Genomic DNA, 21,314 nt, shown 5'->3' with positions numbered 1-21,314 from the left:
ACAAATGAGGGCGCCAACTCAGGGACGCTGATATGGCTCAGTGGTTGAGCACTGGTTCAATCCCTTGACCTCAGAACCTCAAAAAAAGAAGAAGAAGAAGAAAAAAAAGAACCCATCAATGAGGACCAGACCTGGACATTCCAGACAAAGACTTTTAAACAAAGTTGTTCTAAATATACTCAAAGAACTAACGGCAAACATGGAAAAAGAACTAAAGGAAATCACAAAACTTATAGATGAGTACAAAGAGAATATCAATAGAGAGATAGAAATTATGAAAAGGAACCAGACAGAGCTGAAAAACACAGTAACAGAAATTAAAAATTCCCTTGAGGGGTTCAAGAGCAGAATGGAGCTGGCAAAAGAAAGAAAGGTGAATCTGACGATAAGGCAATTGAAACCACCCAGTCTGAGAAGCAGAAAGAAGAAATAATGAAGAAAAGTAAACAGAGCATGAAGACCTGTGGGATACCATCAAGTGTACAACTAGATGCATTGTGGGATTGTGGGAGAAGAAAAAGAGAAAGAAGCACAGAGACTATTCAAAGAAATAATGGTTAAAAACTTCCCAAATTTAATGAAAGATATGCATATATACATTCAAGAGGCTGAACAAACTCCAAACAGGATAAACCCAAACAGACAACATCTATTACACATAATAGTCATATTAGAATCAAACTGTCAAATGCCAAAGATAAAAAGGAAATTCTGAAAGCTGCAAGAAAGAAACAAAGTGTCACATACAAGGAAGCCTCAATAAGATTAAGTGCCAATTTCTCAGAGAATATGCAAGCTCATAGAGACAGAAATTAGAGTACAGGTTGCCAAGAGAGGCATCAGGGAGAATGGGAAGATAATGTCTAATGGATATATGGTTTCTGTTTGGGGAGAGACAAAAGTTTCCGTAACGGGAGATGTTGAGGGTACCACAATTCTGTGAATGCGATTAATCCCACTGAGTCATATGCTTGGGAGTGGTTGAGTTGGAAAAGTTTTTGTTGCATATATTCTCACAATTAAAAAAAAATTGTGTAAATGAAGAGACAATGACAGTTAAATACAATATATGATCCTGGATGGGATCTAGCAAGGAAGAAGAAAAGATTCAAAGAGATATTTTTAGGACATATGAAAACATTGTAATATAGACTGTAAAATTTATATCAATGTTAAATTTCTTGAACTTGATATCTACAACTTAAAGTGGTTACATAAGTGAATATCCCTGTACATTAAGAAATGTACATGGCAGTATTAATTGTTCAAGAAGCATGATATATAGGGAAGCAGATTTGGCCCAATGGATAGGGCGTTCACCTTCCATATGGGAGGTCCAAGGTTCAAACCCAGGGTCTCCTACCCTGTGTGGTGAGCAGGACCAGGTGCAGTGCTGATGCGCGCAAGGAGTGCCATGCCACACAGGGGTGCCCCTGCATAGGGGAGCCCCAAGCCCAAGGAGTGCATCCTGTAAGGAGAGCCGCCCAGTGCAAAAAAAATCCAGCCTGCCCAGGAATGGCGCCGCACACACGGAGAGCTGATGCAGCAAGATGATGCAACAAAATGAGACAGAGATTTCCCGGTGCCACTGACAAGAATACAAGTGGACACAGAAGAACACACAGCGACTGGACACAGAGAGCAGACAACTGGCGGGGGGGGGGGGGGGGGGAGGGAGAGAAATAAAAAAATAAAATCTTGAAAAAAAATGATGATAGTGTCTCCTATTTATAAAAAAAAAAAGAAGCATGATATATGCAAACTACACTCAAGAGTTCAGAAAAGGAATTGATAAATCAGGAGATAGAAAGGTGGGTAGGATGATACAGAAAAATGTGGCAAAATGTTAAAATTGGTTGATTTGGGTATCTGGGTGGGAGGTAGGGGTATATTGGCATTCTCTATATGAGGATTTAGTTTCGTAACAGTCCAGTAAGTTTGAAAGTATTTCAATATAAAAAGTTTTAAAACATGAATACATTATCTAAGTTCCTTACAGTGACTCACACAACTGTGGCCTTCCAGGTTCCTGGGAAACCATCTGGCCTGGAGATGCTAATTTGACAGGGCTGGGGTGAGACTCAGAGGGCTGATTTTTCTACAAAGCTCCATAGGAGATTCTGCTTCATTGTATATTATTTTATGAGTTTAAATGTCCACATAATACTTTTTTTGAAGTGAAGCTGTTCTGTATTTAATAACTCAAGAATGATTTAAAAGAATGTACTTTTACAAAACTTACACAAAGTAGATGCTAAATACGAATGTGTTCTCTATCCACTGGATGTATACTAACTTTGTCTATTTGTTCTGACTTCTAATTTAGTAAGGCTGAATAATTAAAGAAACTTGTTAAGTAGCACTAGAGCCATATCTGCTAGCAGCTTAAAAACTCTGAGTCCTTCTTCTCTGTAGGAGATAGTACTGCCTAGTGATCAACTGTGTGGGTCCTGAAATAAGACCGCCTGGACCAAGCCAGCCATCACCACTCATTAGCTGTGTGACCACAGGCTAGCTGATTTAACCTCTGTGCCTTAATGATCTCATCTACAAATAGCTATTCCATAGTTAATTGGGAGACAATATATAAATTCTTTATAATAATACATAGTACTCGACCTAGGTTGGAACTCAGAATCATCTCAGCAGACATCATTTAAGTAATTTTACATTCTTCCTTCTCATGAAGAAAGGGGCTTTGTTAAATGTGTGTATTGAAATCCATCTGCCAAATCCTCAGATAATGATAGAACCTTCGGTTTATGCTTATGGGGCAACACAAACCCTTTAAGGATATGAGAAAACCTGGAAAGACTTAGTGACCTGGTATATGATCTTTACCAAACCCAAGATGCACCCACTGAGAATAATTTCTGCAGGGAAAAAATTTGTTACTCCCATTATTGATGGGTAGATGGAGATTTTTTTAAGGTGTATGGTGGAGATTGAAGGGTCCCTGCTACATCTATTCTAAACCTTAACATTGAAGTACCTAAATTCTGAATTCTCACTTAGAATTTGGATAAATGTAACAACATGGCACTTCAAAGGTCAAACCCTGTAATTCTGTTTTTCTAAAATCATGAATGGAAAAATCTTGCCTCTGCCTCATGGTTAGCGTGTGAGTTGCCTTGTTAGCTTGATACTGCACAATGTGTGGGGTCAGGGCTGGTCCCAGCTTGACATAGGCTCCTCTGTTACTGCCAACTTCATAGTAGTTGGAGGCAGAAAAGATGGTTAACACCTAAATCAAAACAAGAGAGGCGCAGGCATTCACATTCACTGAAGAACTCTTCACCCTCAGTCCCATAGGGCCCAATGCAATTTCATAGGCTGCTACTCTCCCTTATACTCATCTTTGGATCATTTTTTCAAAGTCATTAATGCTAGTAGGTCAGGAGTTGTGAAAATATCCATGAGTCAAATAATAGAAACTTGAATTCTCATAGGACATATCCATAAGGTGTTCTCTGCACATTTTGATCCCAAGTGAAAATTAGCAGAGGTCATAGAAAAGCCTTCATTGGTTCAAATTAGAGGTAAGCTGGGTCTAAAATACTGGGGGGAGGGAGGCGCATAACAACTGAAAGGCAAACCAGTTATTAAAACTGATGTGATGCCTCAAGACAGAGTTCCAAAGGAGCATCGTGCCTCCTGAGATCCCCTGTGAAAAAATTTTCAGTTGTCAAATACATTGGGAAATGCTAGACATTACATCTCTTCATGGAGAGTTACAATTAATTAGGAAATTAAAGGTTGTCAGAAGTCCTGCAATAAAGAAGCATGTATACAACTATGTAATAAATTAGTTGGTCCCAAACCTTTTTTCATTTGAAAACCTCTTATTATCCTGTAGAGTCAGTATTCTTGAGAACACTGCATTCGGCTGCACTAAGTGCACTAGGAGGCAATAGACTGGGTGTACGATTTGGCGATGCCCAAAGATTTGTCAGGGCATTAATTGTGATCCTAAGAAGACAGACAAGTCTGAATCCCTGCCCAGCGAACAGCACAGAAATCCTATTAACCTGAAGGATCATTTGAGACATGCAACAGGGAGCAAGGTATAGAGATTGGCTGGGCAAACAATGGACTCCACATTTCCATCCACGAAATGTGGGGGTCCTTATTTTCATTCCCCTCTCAGGGTTCTGATGAGTGGTGACCTCAGTTAAATTTCGGTTAAAGAAACTATAAAAATCAAGGACAAACAATTGTAAAGGACATAGTTGCTCTGAACAAATGGGTAACAATTACAAGGCAAAAACGATTGTTAGAAACCAAGAGGCTTAGCTCATCCAGGCTTGAGAGGACCTCCATGGATCACACTTGTGCCCCACAGACCTTGCGGTTGTGGCAAAATTCATAGCCTTCAGGTTTGCACTCGTGTGAGCGGATCAGGAATTGCAAGTTGTGTTTCTGCAGCAACTTTTCTGTCACATTAGGCCCAAAATAACAGCCTCCTCCTCGAATGGTGTTGGCCTTGCAGCCCTCCTGAGTCATGGGATCACTCCACAGAATATCTACAACCTGGAAAAGACAAGAGATGGTGGTCGTTCCTAAAAGCTAGAGAGAAATTCATTTAGAGTCATTCTTATGAAAAGGAGGAAGGGGAGGGAGTATTTGGTAAAATTAATTGAAGAAATTGCCATGCAATCAAGATTTGACACTCATTTATATTTTAGTCACCTGAGGTCCCAGGAATTTTTCTTTCTTTCTCTCTCTCTCTTATAGACATAAATTGATAGATATATATCTAGTTTATATTTCTGTAATAAAACTAACAGCCTAATGTATTTATATGCCTGGGTGCACAGCACACACAGACACATTCACTCACCGCCATCCTAAGAATGGATGCACAATCCAGACTGGGCCCATCATACTACTTAATGGATACTGTGCACACAATGACTGGTCTATGGAACAGGCACATGACCAAGTCTAGCCAATTAGAGACCTTTCCTGGGAGTTTTCTCAGTTGGAAGTAGAAGGCATACTCTTTCATTTTGGACTATTAACTGCGATGCCTACAGCTTCCACTGGCCATCTTCCCCACCATCTGGAGGGATTCTGTCTGCATAATGAAAGAATAGATCAATATAGAAAGAAAGCAAAGACAAATAGAGCTGAGAGATGGACAGAGAATGGAATAGTCCTGGCAGCCCTGAGTCCCTGGTGCAGTCCCAGCAGCTCTTCCCAGTCCTGTGATCTAGTTCCACCTTCATTCCCAGCTACCCAATTGCTTGGGTTTCTGTTGCTTGCAACCAAGAGTGCTGATGGACATGATAATTATGGAAGGACTTCTATATACATGACTGCATTCTAAGCTTTGACACTGGCTAATGGTGTGACCTTGGGCAAGTCACTTTTGCAGCTTCTGTTTCCTCATCTGTAAAGTCAAGATAATCATGTTATCTTGTGTGGCTGTTGTGCATATTAGGTGCTTAGCACAGTGCATGTGTGAAGAAGTGTTGATATTAGTTAATACTCTGTCTTCGATTTTAAGTGAATAATGAAGCTAACAAGTATGATTTTTAGCTCCTTTTAAAGGCTGAACTCCTAGCTTTCCACTTCACTCTGACCATATTACAATGGAAGGGGTCCTGAATAAAGTCCTCCTAAATCCAAGACTGGCCAAAAGCAAAGAGAAAATAGTTAATACAATCCAATTACCCTTCCATTTCTGCATCTTCTGTGTGTTATGTTTGGATACATTTCCCAGAATAATATTTGAGCAGGATGACTGGCAATTACAATTTTTCCCTTCTACTGAATTCCTTTTCATTTCCTCTCCCCATCCTGTTTTCCTTCTCTCCCTTTTCTAAGTGGTGAACACTTTCTTGAAAATAAATCTTATGGGAAAGTTCAATACATTAGAATGAAATAGATAAAAGGGAACTTCTCTGGCTAAAGCTTTGATCATGGCTTCATTAGCGCCAGTACTCCAGGCTCCTGGACATTTGCCCCAAAGAGTAGGCAGCCATCCTTGGGACTGGCAGAATCATCTCTCATGTAGCATTCACAGAGCCCAAGACATGGGCCTGGGAAAGCGCAGCAGACATTTTATTGCTTAAAGTACTTCAATAATTTCTTAATAATTTGCAGAAGAGCTGAGCAATTTTCCTAGCAATTACGATTCCACCCTATTGTTATTACCCAGGAAAACACTATCTGCCAGTCACTAGCTTCTCACACATCTCAGATGAAATAATTGGAAGCATTTCAGTTGTTGATACCTAACACTTTCTAAGTATTCTTTTAAGAAAACAACTGCATTTGATCTATAAATATTGTCATTATTATTTGCAAAAGGAGACATTTGCATTGTTAAATTTAAATTCTAAGTTGGTGTTGATAACTCGAGGAGAATGTAACCCACACTCATCTCTCTCTCTCAAATTCGTAGCCTCAGGGTCAGCTCTGGCTCCTCTTTCTCACAGTCCTCCATCCAATCAATCACCAAATTCTGTTAACATTAGCTCTTAGATAAGTTTAAATTCTTTCCTTTTCTTTATTGGTTGAACCATGTGAAGTTATCATTTTTATAGGTCAAAAATGGTTGAATATCAGCAAGTTCATAAAGTTCAATTAACAAGACCACCATCATCATCTCCCCCCCATGGGGATCATACGGCATCCATCTTTTAAGGGGTCTCCCTGCCCAATGGAATGACCCCCCCACACTTGGATGCCAGAATCACCTATTATGTGTAAGCACAGCTAATGCCCACTCAAAACCCATTCTCCTTCCCCTGGCTAACAGAACTCTGAGTGATTTGGGGGTGGCAATGTCCCTTGCTAAATACTTGCCTTTCCAGTCTCCCTTGCAGTAAGGGGTGGCCTCGTGACACAGTTCTGGGGATCTGTGGAAAACTTTTCGTTGCCTGGTAACAGAAGACCTAAGCAGCTACTTAGTCCTTTTGGCCTTAAGCTACCGCTGCCATCTTAAGGTCGCACAGAAAACAGCATGTAAGAGCTTCCTAAAAATTGTGGCTTGCACTTTTTACCCCCTGAGGCTGGATCACTAAACCAAATTTCCTGAGGCAATGGAGTCCCCTCTGTTACATCTTCCCATGCTTTATAAACTCTAAAAAGGATGAGTCATTAGGCAAATACGAATATTCTTCTGAGGTGTTCTAACATCAGGAAAGAAAGAGAGGCCCAAAAACGTATCCTGAATTTACATGGAAGAAGGAAATTTGCTCTGTTTTTTAGTCGTTGTTGTTTTGTTTGTTTGCTTTAAACCCTTGGTTTCTCCTGGTGGCAGTGAGAATCTAGGAAATAGCTTCTGGCCAGGGCTCACCTGCTTCCACTCCTCCAGTGTGAGCTCCAGCGGCTCTCCAGCCTCAGAGTTGGCTTCTGCCGTAAACAGCACTGGCTCTTCTCTCTTCTTGGCCACTGGGAAGCCCACCTGCTGCCAGCACCTCTCCAGATCCAGGTCCACTGAGCGTCGCACCCGCCGGGAGAGCTCTTTCCTGTCAGGCGGGGCGCTGCAGGGAATGCTGGCGGACCTCCTGGCTCTGTGGGCCTCTTGGGAGCCGAGGCTAAGGGGCGAGGAGGGCAGAGAGCGGCTTGCGGGGAGAAACCATGGGGCAGGGCTCCCTGGAGGGCTGGTCTGGTTGGCTTTCCTCTTTCCTTCCACCTGTTTTTCACTCTCCTTTCTCGTTTTCCATCTCAAAGTGGAAACAATCTAAAAATGTCCAGAAAAGATACAGATGTTTGAATGATGCTGTAGGGTGTTTTCTTAAAAATACTACTTGGGCATCCAAGTTGGTGCCGCCCATACCATGGTCCACAGACAAGTGCAGGTCTGTGAGCAGATTGCTCTTGACCCATGGAAAGGTAAATACAAAATCGACAGTAAGACTCTAGAAACTTTGATAACAAATTGATATTGCCATGAAATTCAAGCACATGACACGATCTATGGGCTTGTATTTTGTATGTCATAATATTGTTAGTATTTCATTTTTCTAATAATTTGTATTTATTATATTTTACAAAAATATTGATCTGTGACAAACTGGAAATTTTAAAAGCTTGGTCTATCAGTACAGATAATTTGAGATCAGCATTTCTCTTTAGGAGTTCAGTTATTTTTAAATGGGATAGAAAGGGAATTCTCTCACAGAAAGGAGAACCCCTTTTGGTTTTCCTGGCACAACAACTCTATTGTTCCAAAGATGCTAAGGCAAGGGAGAAGAAATGTAGCTTGTGGTTGAGAAATGTTTGAATAGAATCCTGCCATAACCCACTGGATGGACTGGGAGAGAGTGTGAACTGTAATGTTAACTATGGTCCATGCGGTGTGGCAGTGCTCCAGGGTGCATTCACCAGATGCAATGTATGTGCCTCACTGATGAAAGGAGATGCTGATGTGTGAGGAGCAGGAGGGTGGTGGGGAGTGGGGTATATGGGAACCTCTTATGTTTTTTAATGTAATGTTTTGTGTGATCTATTTATCTTTAAAAAAAAGACAAAAAGAAAGAGAAAGAAATGAAGGAAGGAAGGAAGGAAGGAAGGAAGGAAGGAAGGAAGGAAGGAAGGAAGGAAGGAAGGAAGGAAGGAAGGAAGGAAGGAAGGAAGGAAGGAAGGAACTTTCGCTGTGTGGGCAGCAGCACTAAAAAGCATCTCATAGGAAGCGCCTTGGTGTCCTACCTGTTGAGCAAGGGGACAGGGGAGGGGAAAGGGGCAGCTCTTTAGGAAGAGTCTATGTTTGCCAAAGGGGACCAGTTATGGTCCCCTCCCTCTTACTCAGAGTTATCATGGTGCTGGGATGGGCCGAGACTGGAGAGGACACAGTGGGAAGAAGTCTGATCGCGGGAGAGAGGGGGTCGGGCCACAGAGCAGAGCTACGATGTTGAGAGCAACTGTTGCCAGCGTGCCTGAGTGCTACAGTGAAAACAGGGACGGGCTCCGTAAGAATGTCAATGGCAAAGATCTGGTTCATAAAGGAACTCTGTGCAATGCATAATCAGGGAATGAGAACTTTTTGCAAATAGTTATTAGGACTATGACACAAGAAATCATGTCCCAGAGAGAAGTGGCTCAGGGCAAGAACAAAGGACACCCAGGGTCAGCAGAGCCTGAATGATGTGTAAAGAGGAATGCAGATGAAATAGAACAGAGGTTATCCTCTGACATAGGACTAGTGCTTATTACCTCCTGGGTAGGTCCAGACTGGGTATGAGAGTGAAAAGTTAAGAAATTAACAGAAATGACTCCTAATCACCACCTTCTCTCCTCATTGCCAACTCATACCAAGGACCAGACATTATTATTCGCTCCTGAGAGGCAACCCTAACTTTGATTCTTAAGGAGAATAAAAACAGTTAATATCTAGTGAGCCTTTTCCAAATGTCAGGCACCATACTAAGCCCTTCAGCTGAATTAAGGGCTTAATCCTTAGATAAGGAAATCGAGGCGCAGAAACGTCAACAACAAGGATGGAATCCACATAGTCTGATTCCCTACTTCCCTGTTCCCTGGACTATACACATTAGCACATCACCCGTCCCCTGAGCCCTGCAAACCAGAAACTGGGCAGTTAGCCTCTTGCTAAGCCACAGAATATAACTGTGTCTAACAATCTTTCTCAATATTCCTGTTTCCCTTATGTTCACATAATTAAATGTGATTCTTGCCATAAAATAATCTGCTCTACCTTGATTTGCTATCTTTACCTCCAGACATAAATGAACAGAATGTTTGAGTGGAAAGTCTGTGAGAAACACCAAGATACAATAGATGTGGAAGTAAAAAAGTAAAAAGACAATATGCAGAATTGACAAAAGAAATATTAATGACAGGTTTTAGGACTCCTAAGCCCCTTACTTCAAGAATATGAGAGGATTGAGAGAGTGGAGATACAGAGAGGGAATTTTGTAAAGAGAATTTTTGGAAAGGGCCAGTGAAATTGTCACAGATCCCTCCCCCAAGGAGTTATACTTTTCTTCTTCCCACATTGATTTTGGGTGTGTGGGGATATATCACTTGTCTTCTAGTCATTAGACCACAAGGAGCCATATCCAGACCTGACAGAAAGGACTTGAGTCTAGAAACCTTGGACTGTGAGCTAGATGCAATTACTAGGTGAAACTTGAAGGTTGATTCCTTTGAGGATGGGGTGAGTGTGTTCTATGTGTGAGAAGAAGGAAATCTGGGGAGCCAAAGGGGCAGACCAAGGGCAGAGTGCTGTTATCTTAACATTTGTCTAGCCTTCTTCTTAGTAATAGAACCCTCAATTCTTGCTTGGGCACATAGCCACCAGGAATAAAGAGTGTACTTGCCAATCTCCCTTTCAGCTAAGTATGGACGTATGACTAAGATCTGGTCAATTAGATATGAACAGAAATTTTGTGTACAACTGAACATTCTTAGACAGAAGGAGTATACCTCTTTTCTACTCTAATGTCTGCTGGCTAGAATGCGGTCATGTTGGTTGGTGCTCAAGCAGCCATTTTAGAACATGATGCGATGTGGTAGTGCATCAAGACAGCGAGATCCTGGGTCCCTAACGACTTTGTGGGGTCACTATACTAGCCTGAACTGCTTGCCTCCACCCTTTATTTACATCAGAAAGAAATAAACCTTAAACCACTGTTATTTGGAGTTTTCTGTCACTTAAGCCAAATCTAATTAATACAATTTCCACTTAATGAGCAAAAATTTTGTAAGGCATGCACACATATATTTTAATTTAATCCTTATAACACTTCTATGATACAGTTTTTTGTATCCCTATTATATAGATTTAAAAACAGAGAATACAAGAATTCAAATAATTTGTCCAAAGTCACACAACTATAAGTATCAGAACCAGAATTTTTAGTCACTTTCTTCTGACTTCATAGGCCACTCACCATACCTATTCAGGGAAAAAAAGAAACTTCCATATTTGAGTACCTGTGTGCCCCAAATCTGTTTCCCCATTCTCTCTCATAAGAATGGAAACCCCCAATTTTTTTTTTGCTGGGCACATGGTCAACCATAAAAAAGACTCACTTCTGGTGATGAGTAGCCATATTATCACATTCTGACCAATGAGGTAAGAGTGGAGAGAGATACACAACTTCTATATTGTGCCTTTAAAGCGAAGGAGTGCTCTTACTTCCTTCCTCTCTATATCTTACTAATTGGAACACAGATGTGGTAGCAGGCCATCCTGGGCCATGCAAATGAGGGATTGGAGATGACACCCAAGGGATGGCAGGATGTCTTTTTAGATAAGAAAACTCAATAGAACAGAACTGCCACACAGGCCAAGAAATGTATGCTCCAAGATTCAAACTCAGGTCTGTCTGACTCTCAAGTCCTGCACTTTCATTATGTCTTATATAACAAAGGTTTTCATACCAGTTAGAATTACAAAAAGATGAAGCAGAGTGGCTTGTAGTAATGAGTACCTGTCTTTGGAACTGCTTAAGCAAATGTTATGAGTGATGTGTAGCAAGGATTCCTGTGTATGATGCGCAGTTGGAACCACGAGGTACCATTCAAGTGAAAGAGTTATGATAAGAAGAAAATAGAATCTTTTCTTTTTATGTTTCTGCTTCCAAAATGAAAGTAGGTATATATTGGGGTATAAAACATTGTGTCTCACACTTCCTCCTCTCCTACCCCAGTTATCAGTTATCACATAAGCTCCTTTAGGGCAGACAGCACCTCAGGCTCATCTTTGTATCTCCCCTAGCACCTTCCTTATATATAGTAAGCACTCAAAATATGGTTGAGTTTAATTGCAACAGATCATCTTTATATCTGCCAATAGCATCCCTCCCTGCACATAGTAGGCACTCAACACATATTTGCTGAGTTTAATTGAAGATTATTGGAATCACCTGGAAAATGGATCTTTGGGTGAGAGTGATTGAAGGGTAGTGATTACAGTGATCTTGATGAGGGATGGCAAATATATGGCACTGGCTGTCGCTTCCCACTATCCTGTCCAGGTCAGACATTACTAACTGATCACAGCACACTTGCCCCTGAATCCAGATAAGGATTCTGAATTCTTCCCCACATTCTTAACAGCCATTATCAGTTAACATGGAAGATGACTATTTATTTTTTATTTTAAGGAGGTACTGGAGATTGCACTCAGGACCTTGTACATGGGAAGCAGGTGCTCACCCACTGAGCTACATCTGCTCCGCAAGATGAAATTTTATGTTGAAAGTGAAACTGAGCTTTATTGTAAAATTTACATTATTCCATTACTCACTCCAATACCTTGTGCCTGTCTAGTTTAGCCAGAAGCTCCAGGTCAGTCATGTCTGATACACCACCATGAAGAATCAGGACTTTCTCATCCACCAGAGTGGCCAGAGGAAGCCAACAAAAAACATCTTGCAGTGTTTTTAGTATTTTCTTGCCATGCACCTGAAAAAATGGTATTAACAAGATGTTAGGTTTTAAATCATTCAGTCAACTTATTTGAACTAAAGGAAACTTTTGCTTTAAAAGGCAATATACCTTATACTTATGCATCACTTCCTTGGTAAAGCCATATCTAGTCATATTTAGAAACAAAAAGAGATATTAAAATAAATTTAAGGACCATAATTATGGCATGATCACATTTTTATAAAAATGTATGTTCCATGTACATATGTACTTACATACATAGAAAAGAGATTGAAGACTAATCACCAAAATGTTTAAAATGATAATATTATCTCTTGGGTAGAGAAATAATGGGATATTTAAATTTTCTTCCTTTTGCATATCTGTGTTTTCTACTTTTCCCATAATTAATATTATTTATATGATAAAGAGTATGGGTAAGTAAAAATATTTTTAAATGGTTTTATTGGAATAGTAAGATATTGTGTAAATTTAAAAACTTTTTACTGTAGTAACACATATACAACTCAGAATTTCTCATTTTAAACACTTTCAAGTATACAATTCAGTAGTATTTATTATAAGCACAATATTGTGCTACCATCACCAATATCCCCATTACCCCAAATTTTTCATCACTTCAAACAGAAACTCTGTACCCATTAAGCAATAACTCCTTCTCCCCGCCCCCCACCTCTGGTAACCTGGAATCTACTATCTGTCTATGAAATTTGCGTCTTATAGGTATTTCATGTAGGGGAAGTGGGTATAGCTCAGTGGTTTGAGCACCTGCTTCCCATGTACAAGGGCCCGGGTTCGAACTCTGGTATCTCCTACAAAAAAAAAGTCAAGTTAAAAAAAGATATTTCATATAGGTGCACTCATATAATATTTGTTTTTGTGCATGTCTGCCTTAATTTATTCAAGGTCTTCAAGGTTGATCCACGTTGTAGCATGCACCAAAATTTCATTTCTTTTTAAAGCTGAATAATATTCCATAACAAATAAGAAGCTCTCTAGAAACAAATTTTTATAATTGCAACAAGCAAGCATCAAATATGTAAGCATATTTTGGTTTGTACCGTAAGTTAACCATATGGTCCTCATGGTTTCCCCGGTTAAGGTGGAACTCTTTCGGGTAAACCAACATGAAGGCAAAGAGAATCATCAGGATCTCTACTGACTCCTTGCCTCGATCCACGAAGTCGCCGTTGAACACGTAGGTGTGCTCGGGTGATGGAAGACCATTCTTCCCAGCAAGGAAACAAGCCAAAGAAGAATCAAGGAAGGAAGGGAGGAAACTAGGTTAAAGCCAATGCTCATTTGACATTCACATTACGTCTACCTATAATTCTGTGTTTTCTGGATCTCCTCCAAAATGAAACATCACTAAAAGATGAAAATATGCTCTATTGATCTTATGTTTCTTTTCCAGCCAAGCTGAGGTTATGAAATATTCATCAAAAGTAATGCTTTAAAAGGGGAGAGATAGCAAATGGGTACAAAGGATATTTTGGGGGTAAGAGAAATGTTCTAGAATGGATTGTGGTGATGGATGCACAACTCCATGAATTCACTAAAAATCACTGAATTGTACACTTGAAATGGATGCATTTTATGGTAGGTAAATTATACCTCAATAAAGTAAAAATGCTTGAAAGACAAAAAGAAGTACTGCTTTATATAAAATCGGAATGTTGCTATGTGGAAGGGAACAAAAAGCACTGAACCTGTGATTTTGAATCCCAGTTTTAAGTTCTGGCCACACTATCTTTCGCAACAATAGTAATACCTGTCATAGAATCTTCAAGATCAAATACAATAATATATGGGGCAATGTTTTGGGCAGTGCAGTATATGCATAAAGTAATATTGCAATAAAATTACCATTTGCGTATACTTTGCTACATGCTCTACAACATTTTACAAAAAAATGGACATGATAATAGCTTTAGGCCACTTTGATGATACAGATTTTCTTTATTTGGCAAAAATGAAAGTTAATTGATAAATAATGATTCCTTCTCATATTAACTTAAGATCTTCTATGTGTTTAAAAGTTTACAAAAATAAACAGTGGTGAGTCTGGTCATCTGTAGGGCTTTTGTTCTACATGGAGAACAGGAGTTTGGGGTCAAATATGAATTGTTTGGGAAAATAAAGGAAAAGACTGGGCCACCCCTCCATGGTTCTCCTTCACTGAACAATCTCTCCTTTAAGTAAATGTGGAGTGAATATTTAAATTCTACTAGCCGTGCCGACTTATGTATTATGTGTTGACTAAATGGGTTACAATAATATTTTTTTAAATCCAAGCAATTCTTAAGCATTTATTTAATTAATATTTTATTTGAACTTTTAAATTAAGCTTCAGAGCCAGAGCAGAGCAAGAGAGGAAATTAACTTGCACAGTCATACCTTATAAAATATAAATATTAAGTCATCCAACTGGCCGTGTAAATCTCCTAACAAAGACAGAAAAAGAAATATCAGTTCTGACATTTACCGTTGTTTCTAATTTCTACTACAGAAATCTGACCAAGTTAAGAAACTTATGGCTACTTATTTTTCCAGGTGTAAAAGAAGATAAAAATTAAATTCCCTTGTTTCAGGAACAGTAAATATTAAAAGCAGGAAAAACAATATTGTTTTTTGCGTGATTATCATAAGTAGTCAATGGCCTATATTTTTACCGAAGCAAAGATGGAAAAGAATAACAGTGTTTCGAGCTCAGATGAGCACTAGAGAGATTTTCCTTAGCTTAAGGAGGAAGCTCTTCCTCACCTTAAGGCCAGTGTTGCAAGATTTTTTCAAGAGGAGTTGGGAATCTGGGTTTTAATATAAAATCCTCCAATTTTCAAATGTTAGAAACGAATTTTGAAAATTTAAGAACACTGTGGGGCAAACAAAACAATCTGCAAGCCGCCTGAAGCCCTGGAAGTGCCTGCTTGCCTACTTGCAGTCCCTCGTGCGCTGCAGTCCCCCTTCCCCAAGTTAAAGTGTGGGGAGTCAGTCCATAGTGAAAGTGAGAGCATCACTGAAAATGCAAGGAGAGTAAGAAATAGGACTTCTTTCTGGAAAAGGAATATACGTGCATGAAAGGAATAATTTGCTAGGCATTTGGCTGGCTCAAGTAACAATAAATGAATAAATAAAATTTATTCTAACAGGAGTGGGTCAGATTATTTGTAGGGCTTCTGTTCCGAATGGAGAATGCGAGTTTGGAGTCAAATATGAGTCTCTTGGGACAATAAAGGAGAGACTGGGCCTTCCCCCTCCATGGTTCTTCAGGACACAACCTCTCCTTTAAGTAAGTGTGGAGTGAATCCTTAAATTCAACCAGTTTGGAAGAGGGAGCTTTGCCTGCGCTGGCTTGCCATCGTGGCTCCCTCCAGCCCTGCCCTTCCTCTTCCCCCCACCACAGGCAGAGTTTGTGTCTAGAACACAAGGCCGTTTCTCACCAGCTCTTACCACACACTGTGATCTCTTCGCTGTAACAGGTTGAGACCCGGTTGATGTTTGGTAATTGTACCAGATGCTTCTTGGTTTCATGCAAGAGATTCAGGACATAGCGAGCATGGAGCTGCTACTAGGAGGAAGAGTGGGGGGGGGAGCAAAGCAACACTCATATTTGGGAGGGACGATGGGCCTCACCTTTCCAGTTTAATGACCCCAGTCACCCAAGGCCCCAAAAGTGACTGCTCCTGGGATCCTGTGCATGAATCCTTTCTTTTCACCCACCTTCTACCCTTCTTGCAGCTTTTCGTCCTCCCCCGAAATATGAAGCTAACTTCCTCTTTCCTATCCACTCTCCAAAATCCTTCCTTCCCTTTAGCTTGGGAGAAACACATGATTGTCTCAGAGGCATATAAATAAGTGCATGAACGTTGATTGTACTGAGCGATCCTGTGATTACTGGGAAATACCATCACGGTCCCTGTGACTAGGGTAGGAGGACAGGGTGGAGCGGTGGGGAGGGGTGTGGGAGGAGGTGCCATCTGGCTTTGCGGCAGTCTCTGGACTAGCCTCCCTGCTTCACCTTTGCCCCTTACACTCTTCCTAACCCAACAATCAGAAGAACAGTTTTGGAAAGCAAGTCGCAGTACGTCATTCCTGTGCTCGATGACCAATGTCTCCCATCTCCTCAGAAGACGGAGTCTACCCTCTCCCCTCTCTGCCTCCCTCTTCCACTCTCCCCAGAGATCCCTCTTCTCCAACCACATTGATCTGAGGTCCTAGAGCAGGCCAGGCAAGTTTAAGCCTCAGGGTGTTTCTATTTGTTCCCTCTGCCTGGGATGCTCTTTCCTCAAATATCCACATGGCACGTTCTCCACTGCCTTCAGCCTTGGCTCAGAAACCACCTTCTCAGTGGCATCTTCCTGGACCACTCTGTATAAATTTCCATCTCCCTATCTGGGGCCCCCCTCTCCATATCACCTGGAGTTGGTGACCCAGGATCCCCAGGTGAGCTTACTTGTTTCATTCTGAAAGCTTCCACTAGGGCAGTTGCGTGGTCAGGAAGGAGTGGGAAGGACAGACGTGGCCCTGTGTAAGTGTCCGGTACCTCAATGGATTCATAGTCACTGCAATTCCCCATGTCGGAGTCCTTGGGGAATCTCTCCTCAGTGAACATGCGGTTCAGGAAATCCCCTATTCAGGACAAAAAAAAGGATCAGACCTGCAGGCCAGGGGCATCAAAGAACAGACTTTCACTGTACATTAGTCTAAAGTGGGATCTGGCCAGAATGACCTTGACGTTAACACAGGAAAGGAAAAAGGGGAAAGTAATGACAGATTAGGATTGGCAGGTGGAAAATCGTGTCCGTTTATGTTGATTAAAAAAAAAAAAGCATTAGCTGGTATTCATTCTACCTTTATTTTACAAGATCAAGATTTGTCAGATTTAGAAAGTACAGCAATTAGTAGGCTTAGTCAAGAGGAGGAAAGGGAAAAGCCAGTGATGGAAAAAATTCACAGGCATTCATGATGTACTTAATGAATGTAACAGATACTGTCAGATGGTTTAGTGCCCTTCAGGCAACTTCCAAGGACCAGCCTCTGCATATCTAAGCTGAGGGCATTTTCCCTGGATCTACAGAAGGCCACACGTGGCAGGCCAGAATTGCTGTGGAATTAATGCACCCCTCATCCCTCTCCCCAACAGCGGCAACCAGTGACCCTCAGGACTGATAAATAAAGACTTAAATTCCCTCAGCCTTCCAGTGGGTAGAGGGGGCTGGCATTTTTTACTATTTCCCAGTCACACTGATTTGCTGGCTTAGTGTGTCTGCCTCCCCTTTCCAGACTCCCTTTCTCACTCACTCCCAAGGTACCCTGCACTTAACAAACTATTTGCATCAAACTTTTATCTCCAGGTGCACTTCCCAGAGAACCTAGAGTGAAATTCCACTCTGCCATTTATTGTCAGCCTCCTCCCTCATTCCCAGGCTGTCACTGATTGACATTCTTGCTCTCTGGGAACTCCAATATCTATGACGGAGACAGGAGATCGTGCTGTGAGGCAGTTCATACTCACTCTCATTGTGGCTGCTAGGGGTGAAGTGATCCATGAGGTAACTGAAGAAATCGTGGAGCTGCAGAAGAACCCAAGAACATTTGGATTTATTTTATTTTATTTTATTATTTTTATCCTCCCCCCCCCCTCCCAAGATGGTTCCCTCATCTGTCTGCTCCTTCTCTGCTCATCTTCTTTAGGAGGCACCAGGAACCGAACCTGGGACCTCCCATGTGGGAGGTGGGCACTCAGTTGATTGAGCCACATCAGCTCCCAAAACTTGGCTTTGGAGACGTGAAAAAAGAATGCAGGCGTGGTCCAGACAGCTGCACCTTCTAAGCACCTAGGCCTTGCTGACCAGGAGCTGGAAGGCAGAGCTGGAGGTGGCTCCACCCCACATCGCACTGTACCTTGACCTGGTCTTGCTGCCCCGCATACTCTATAGACTGGAAGACGCTCCAGGTGCAACGCCGCCTCACTTCCAGGCGTGCCATGTAGCGCCGGTACCATCTCTGGATCAGAGCCGCTGCCTTGAAGGCTGTGACACAGATAGAGAAGCAAGCTGGTGAGCTGAACTCCCTGGGCCTGGAGGGAAGGGAGAGACAGGTACCTAGACCTTCTCCCATAGCACATTTCAAAACAAAGTTCAAACGCATGCATGTGGGGACAAGATGGAGGGTGTTTTAGTTTCCTAGGCTGCTCAAGCAAATGCCATGCAATGGCTTGGTTTACACAATGGGAGTTTATTTGTTCATGGTTTTGAGGAGAAAAGAAAGTCAAATCAAGGCATCATCAAGGTAGAACTTTCTTCCCAAGGACTGTGGCTCTCTGAGGCTGGCTGCTGGCTGTCCTTGGTCCTAGTGTGTCACAGGGCAAGGCACATGGCAGCATCTTCTGGTCTCTTCTCTTCCAGGTCCCACTGATGTTCAGTTTCTGGCTGCTCCCACTGTGGCTTTCTCTCTTCTGTCTGAATTTCATTCTGCTTAGAAAGGACTCCAGTAATAGGATTATGGCCCAACTGATTGCCTGGGCCACACCTTAACTGAAGGAACCTCATCAAAAGGTCCTACTAACAATGGGTTCACACCCCAGGAATGGATTAGATTTAAGAGCATGTTTTTCTGGGGTACAATCAGCTTCAAACCACCACAGTAGGGAAAGCATTCCCCATGGCCGCCAGGAGGAAGGATTTGCCTTACCACTGTCCACACTGCCTTTTCCCCATTCCCACCCTTCATTCTTGCTTGGTAATTATAGTAATGTCACTGGAGGTTTAGGGGGATTCCCACTTGCTGATGAAAACATTTATAAGTGACATTGGACTCCTGAGACTATGAGAAGATGCAGAGAAGATAGGTAATTAAAAGGAAGCAGCATCCTTGAAGGCCATGTAATGGGAGAACTGGGGTTGAGGACATTTCAATATTGTGACAACAGACTGGGTATCAGGAGGCCAGGGCTCTAAGTGGGAACTGACTGCCCAGACTAGCTATGTGACCTCAGGCAATTCACCAAATTTTGGTTTCAATTTTGTGATTGTTGCATTGGACTAGATGATGACTGGGGAAAACAAACAATAAACAAATACACGAGTAAACATATAACACAATGTCAGGTGGGCTAGGTGCTTGCTGAGTTCTGGGCTTGTTTACTCCAGGTTCAAAGATATCCCTGAGGGCTTTCAAGTTTCCCCATCACAAAACGTCCATGCCTGTGCTGACTGTATCCAGTCCAACAAATAGCCTTTAGTGTCCTTTCAGCCAGGATCTGTGCTAGATGAACATGTTACACAGATTGAATAAGTGGGATTTACTTTTCAGGTTTAAATCTTCACACTAGGCTTAGGTCCTGTGTTACTAGAGAAGGGTCAGCTTTCCACATAAATATCTAGATTCTTCTTAATGTACTTAATGTTGCTGGATGTGCTGCTGGTGATAAATGAAGTACTTGTGGATAAAGGTGGATTAAAAAGGAAACTCTGTGGGTGCACTCAAGTCATGAGTGATTCATGAACAGCAGACAGAGTGATTTAATATGTGTAGCATTAGAGAACTAACAATACTTGCAATTTCCCAAAGAGGAAGATGGTGGGATGGGAAAAGAGAACCCAGGAGGAATTTAAGGAAAGCTAAATTTGATTTCCTATGAGCAAAAATTTCATACTATACTTTTTCTCACAGATACCCAGTATTTGTCTAGTGAAAAACCTGATAAATAATGAAGCATACTGAATTATGTAAAACCATGTTCAGAATAGTGAATGAAACATCCAGGGTAAATGCTGTATGTTCTTTAGGAACTCTCAGTAAACACACAGATTTCTGGTCTTTGCCCTAGACCTACAGCGTCAGATTCAGTGGAACCCAGGAATCTGCAGTTTTAACTGATTCCATGCACTACTCATACCAGTGCTAAAGTTTAAGAACCACAGAGATGGGAGTGGCTGTAGCTCAGTGGTTGAGTGCCTGCTTCTCATATATGAGATCTGGGATTCAATCTGAGTACCTACTTCAAAAAAAAAGACTGTGTACATCAGGGTGCTGCAAAAATGTTTGCAAACACCTTGCCTCAAGACTTTTAAGAATGGGGAGCAGATGTGACTCAGGCCCTTAGGTTTTCGCCTCCCATGTAGGAGGTATTGGGTTTGGTTCCTAGTGCCTCCAGGACAGACAAGGAAACTATCTGGGTAAGGGGTGGGGGATTAACTAAAATACATAATTAAAATAAATAAAGTTTAAAAAAAAAATCTTAAAAAAAAAAGCCTTGTGCCCTAAAGTATTTGGCACAGTCTTAAAAAAAAAAGACTTATAAGGCAAGTGCTGCCAACAACTACACATGCTATCCTTGGCCCTGCTTGGGCTACTTAGGGCAAGCGGAAAAACAATTCCTCTTCTTCTCTCTTTTTTTTTTTTTCTTTCTCCCAGGCCTCACTCTGAGGCCTGGAGTAGCTTTAATTGAGATGGGAGCTGTGAGTTGAGCACAATTTAAGCAGCTCTACCACTTCATCCCTTCCCAGCAACACAGAGCAAAATGCTTGAGCTCTTCTTGCTCAGACTATGTGCAGACTAAATCTTAGGATGTAAGCTACAAATTCACCCAGTTATTAAAAATCCATATTTAGGAACACTATGAGAAAATCGTGAACCCAAGCCATTCTCCCTTAAGTCAGAGCTCAGCAGAACGGATACATTTTTTAAGAGAAATGTAATAAGAGCAGAGGCTTTTTTGTGGTTATGTCTTATTTTCATTTTCTTTGGCAAAGGGTTATCTCTCTACACACAATGCTTGTTTGAAGAAGAAAAACTCTATTAAGAACTCCTTTCTATAAGGGAAATAGGGAAGTATAAGATTGACAAGTTAAGCAATAAATTTTCATGAATTATGACATTGCTTTAGGGAAAACAGAGGACCTAATGTTGACTTCCAAACAGAAATGGCATGAAAAAGCAGA

At 41.3% G+C, this 21,314-nt stretch overlaps 1 protein-coding gene across 1 annotated transcript in view; it reads right to left on the bottom strand.

Moving 5' to 3' along the window:
• Window positions 1-21,314, bottom strand: part of PPEF2 (protein phosphatase with EF-hand domain 2) — a 45,651-nt gene that overhangs the window by 11,870 nt on the left and 12,467 nt on the right. Inside the window, exons 2-12 of the mRNA XM_058296799.2 lie at window positions 18,274-18,401; window positions 17,885-17,942; window positions 16,823-16,998; window positions 15,820-15,934; window positions 14,767-14,813; window positions 13,431-13,597; window positions 12,478-12,514; window positions 12,235-12,384; window positions 7,307-7,693; window positions 4,345-4,530; window positions 3,102-3,244 (exon numbers count right to left, since the gene is read on the bottom strand). Of these exons, the coding sequence (XP_058152782.1) occupies window positions 3,102-3,244; window positions 4,345-4,530; window positions 7,307-7,693; window positions 12,235-12,384; window positions 12,478-12,514; window positions 13,431-13,597; window positions 14,767-14,813; window positions 15,820-15,934; window positions 16,823-16,998; window positions 17,885-17,942; window positions 18,274-18,401 (1,594 nt within the window). The remainder of the gene's footprint in view (window positions 1-3,101; window positions 3,245-4,344; window positions 4,531-7,306; window positions 7,694-12,234; window positions 12,385-12,477; window positions 12,515-13,430; window positions 13,598-14,766; window positions 14,814-15,819; window positions 15,935-16,822; window positions 16,999-17,884; window positions 17,943-18,273; window positions 18,402-21,314) is intronic.

Source organism: Dasypus novemcinctus, chromosome 1 (genome assembly GCF_030445035.2).
Source record: "Dasypus novemcinctus isolate mDasNov1 chromosome 1, mDasNov1.1.hap2, whole genome shotgun sequence".
Taxonomy (NCBI): domain Eukaryota; kingdom Metazoa; phylum Chordata; class Mammalia; order Cingulata; family Dasypodidae; genus Dasypus; species Dasypus novemcinctus.
Note: the sequence above shows the minus strand (reverse complement) of the source record. Positions and strands in the feature narration are given on the sequence as shown.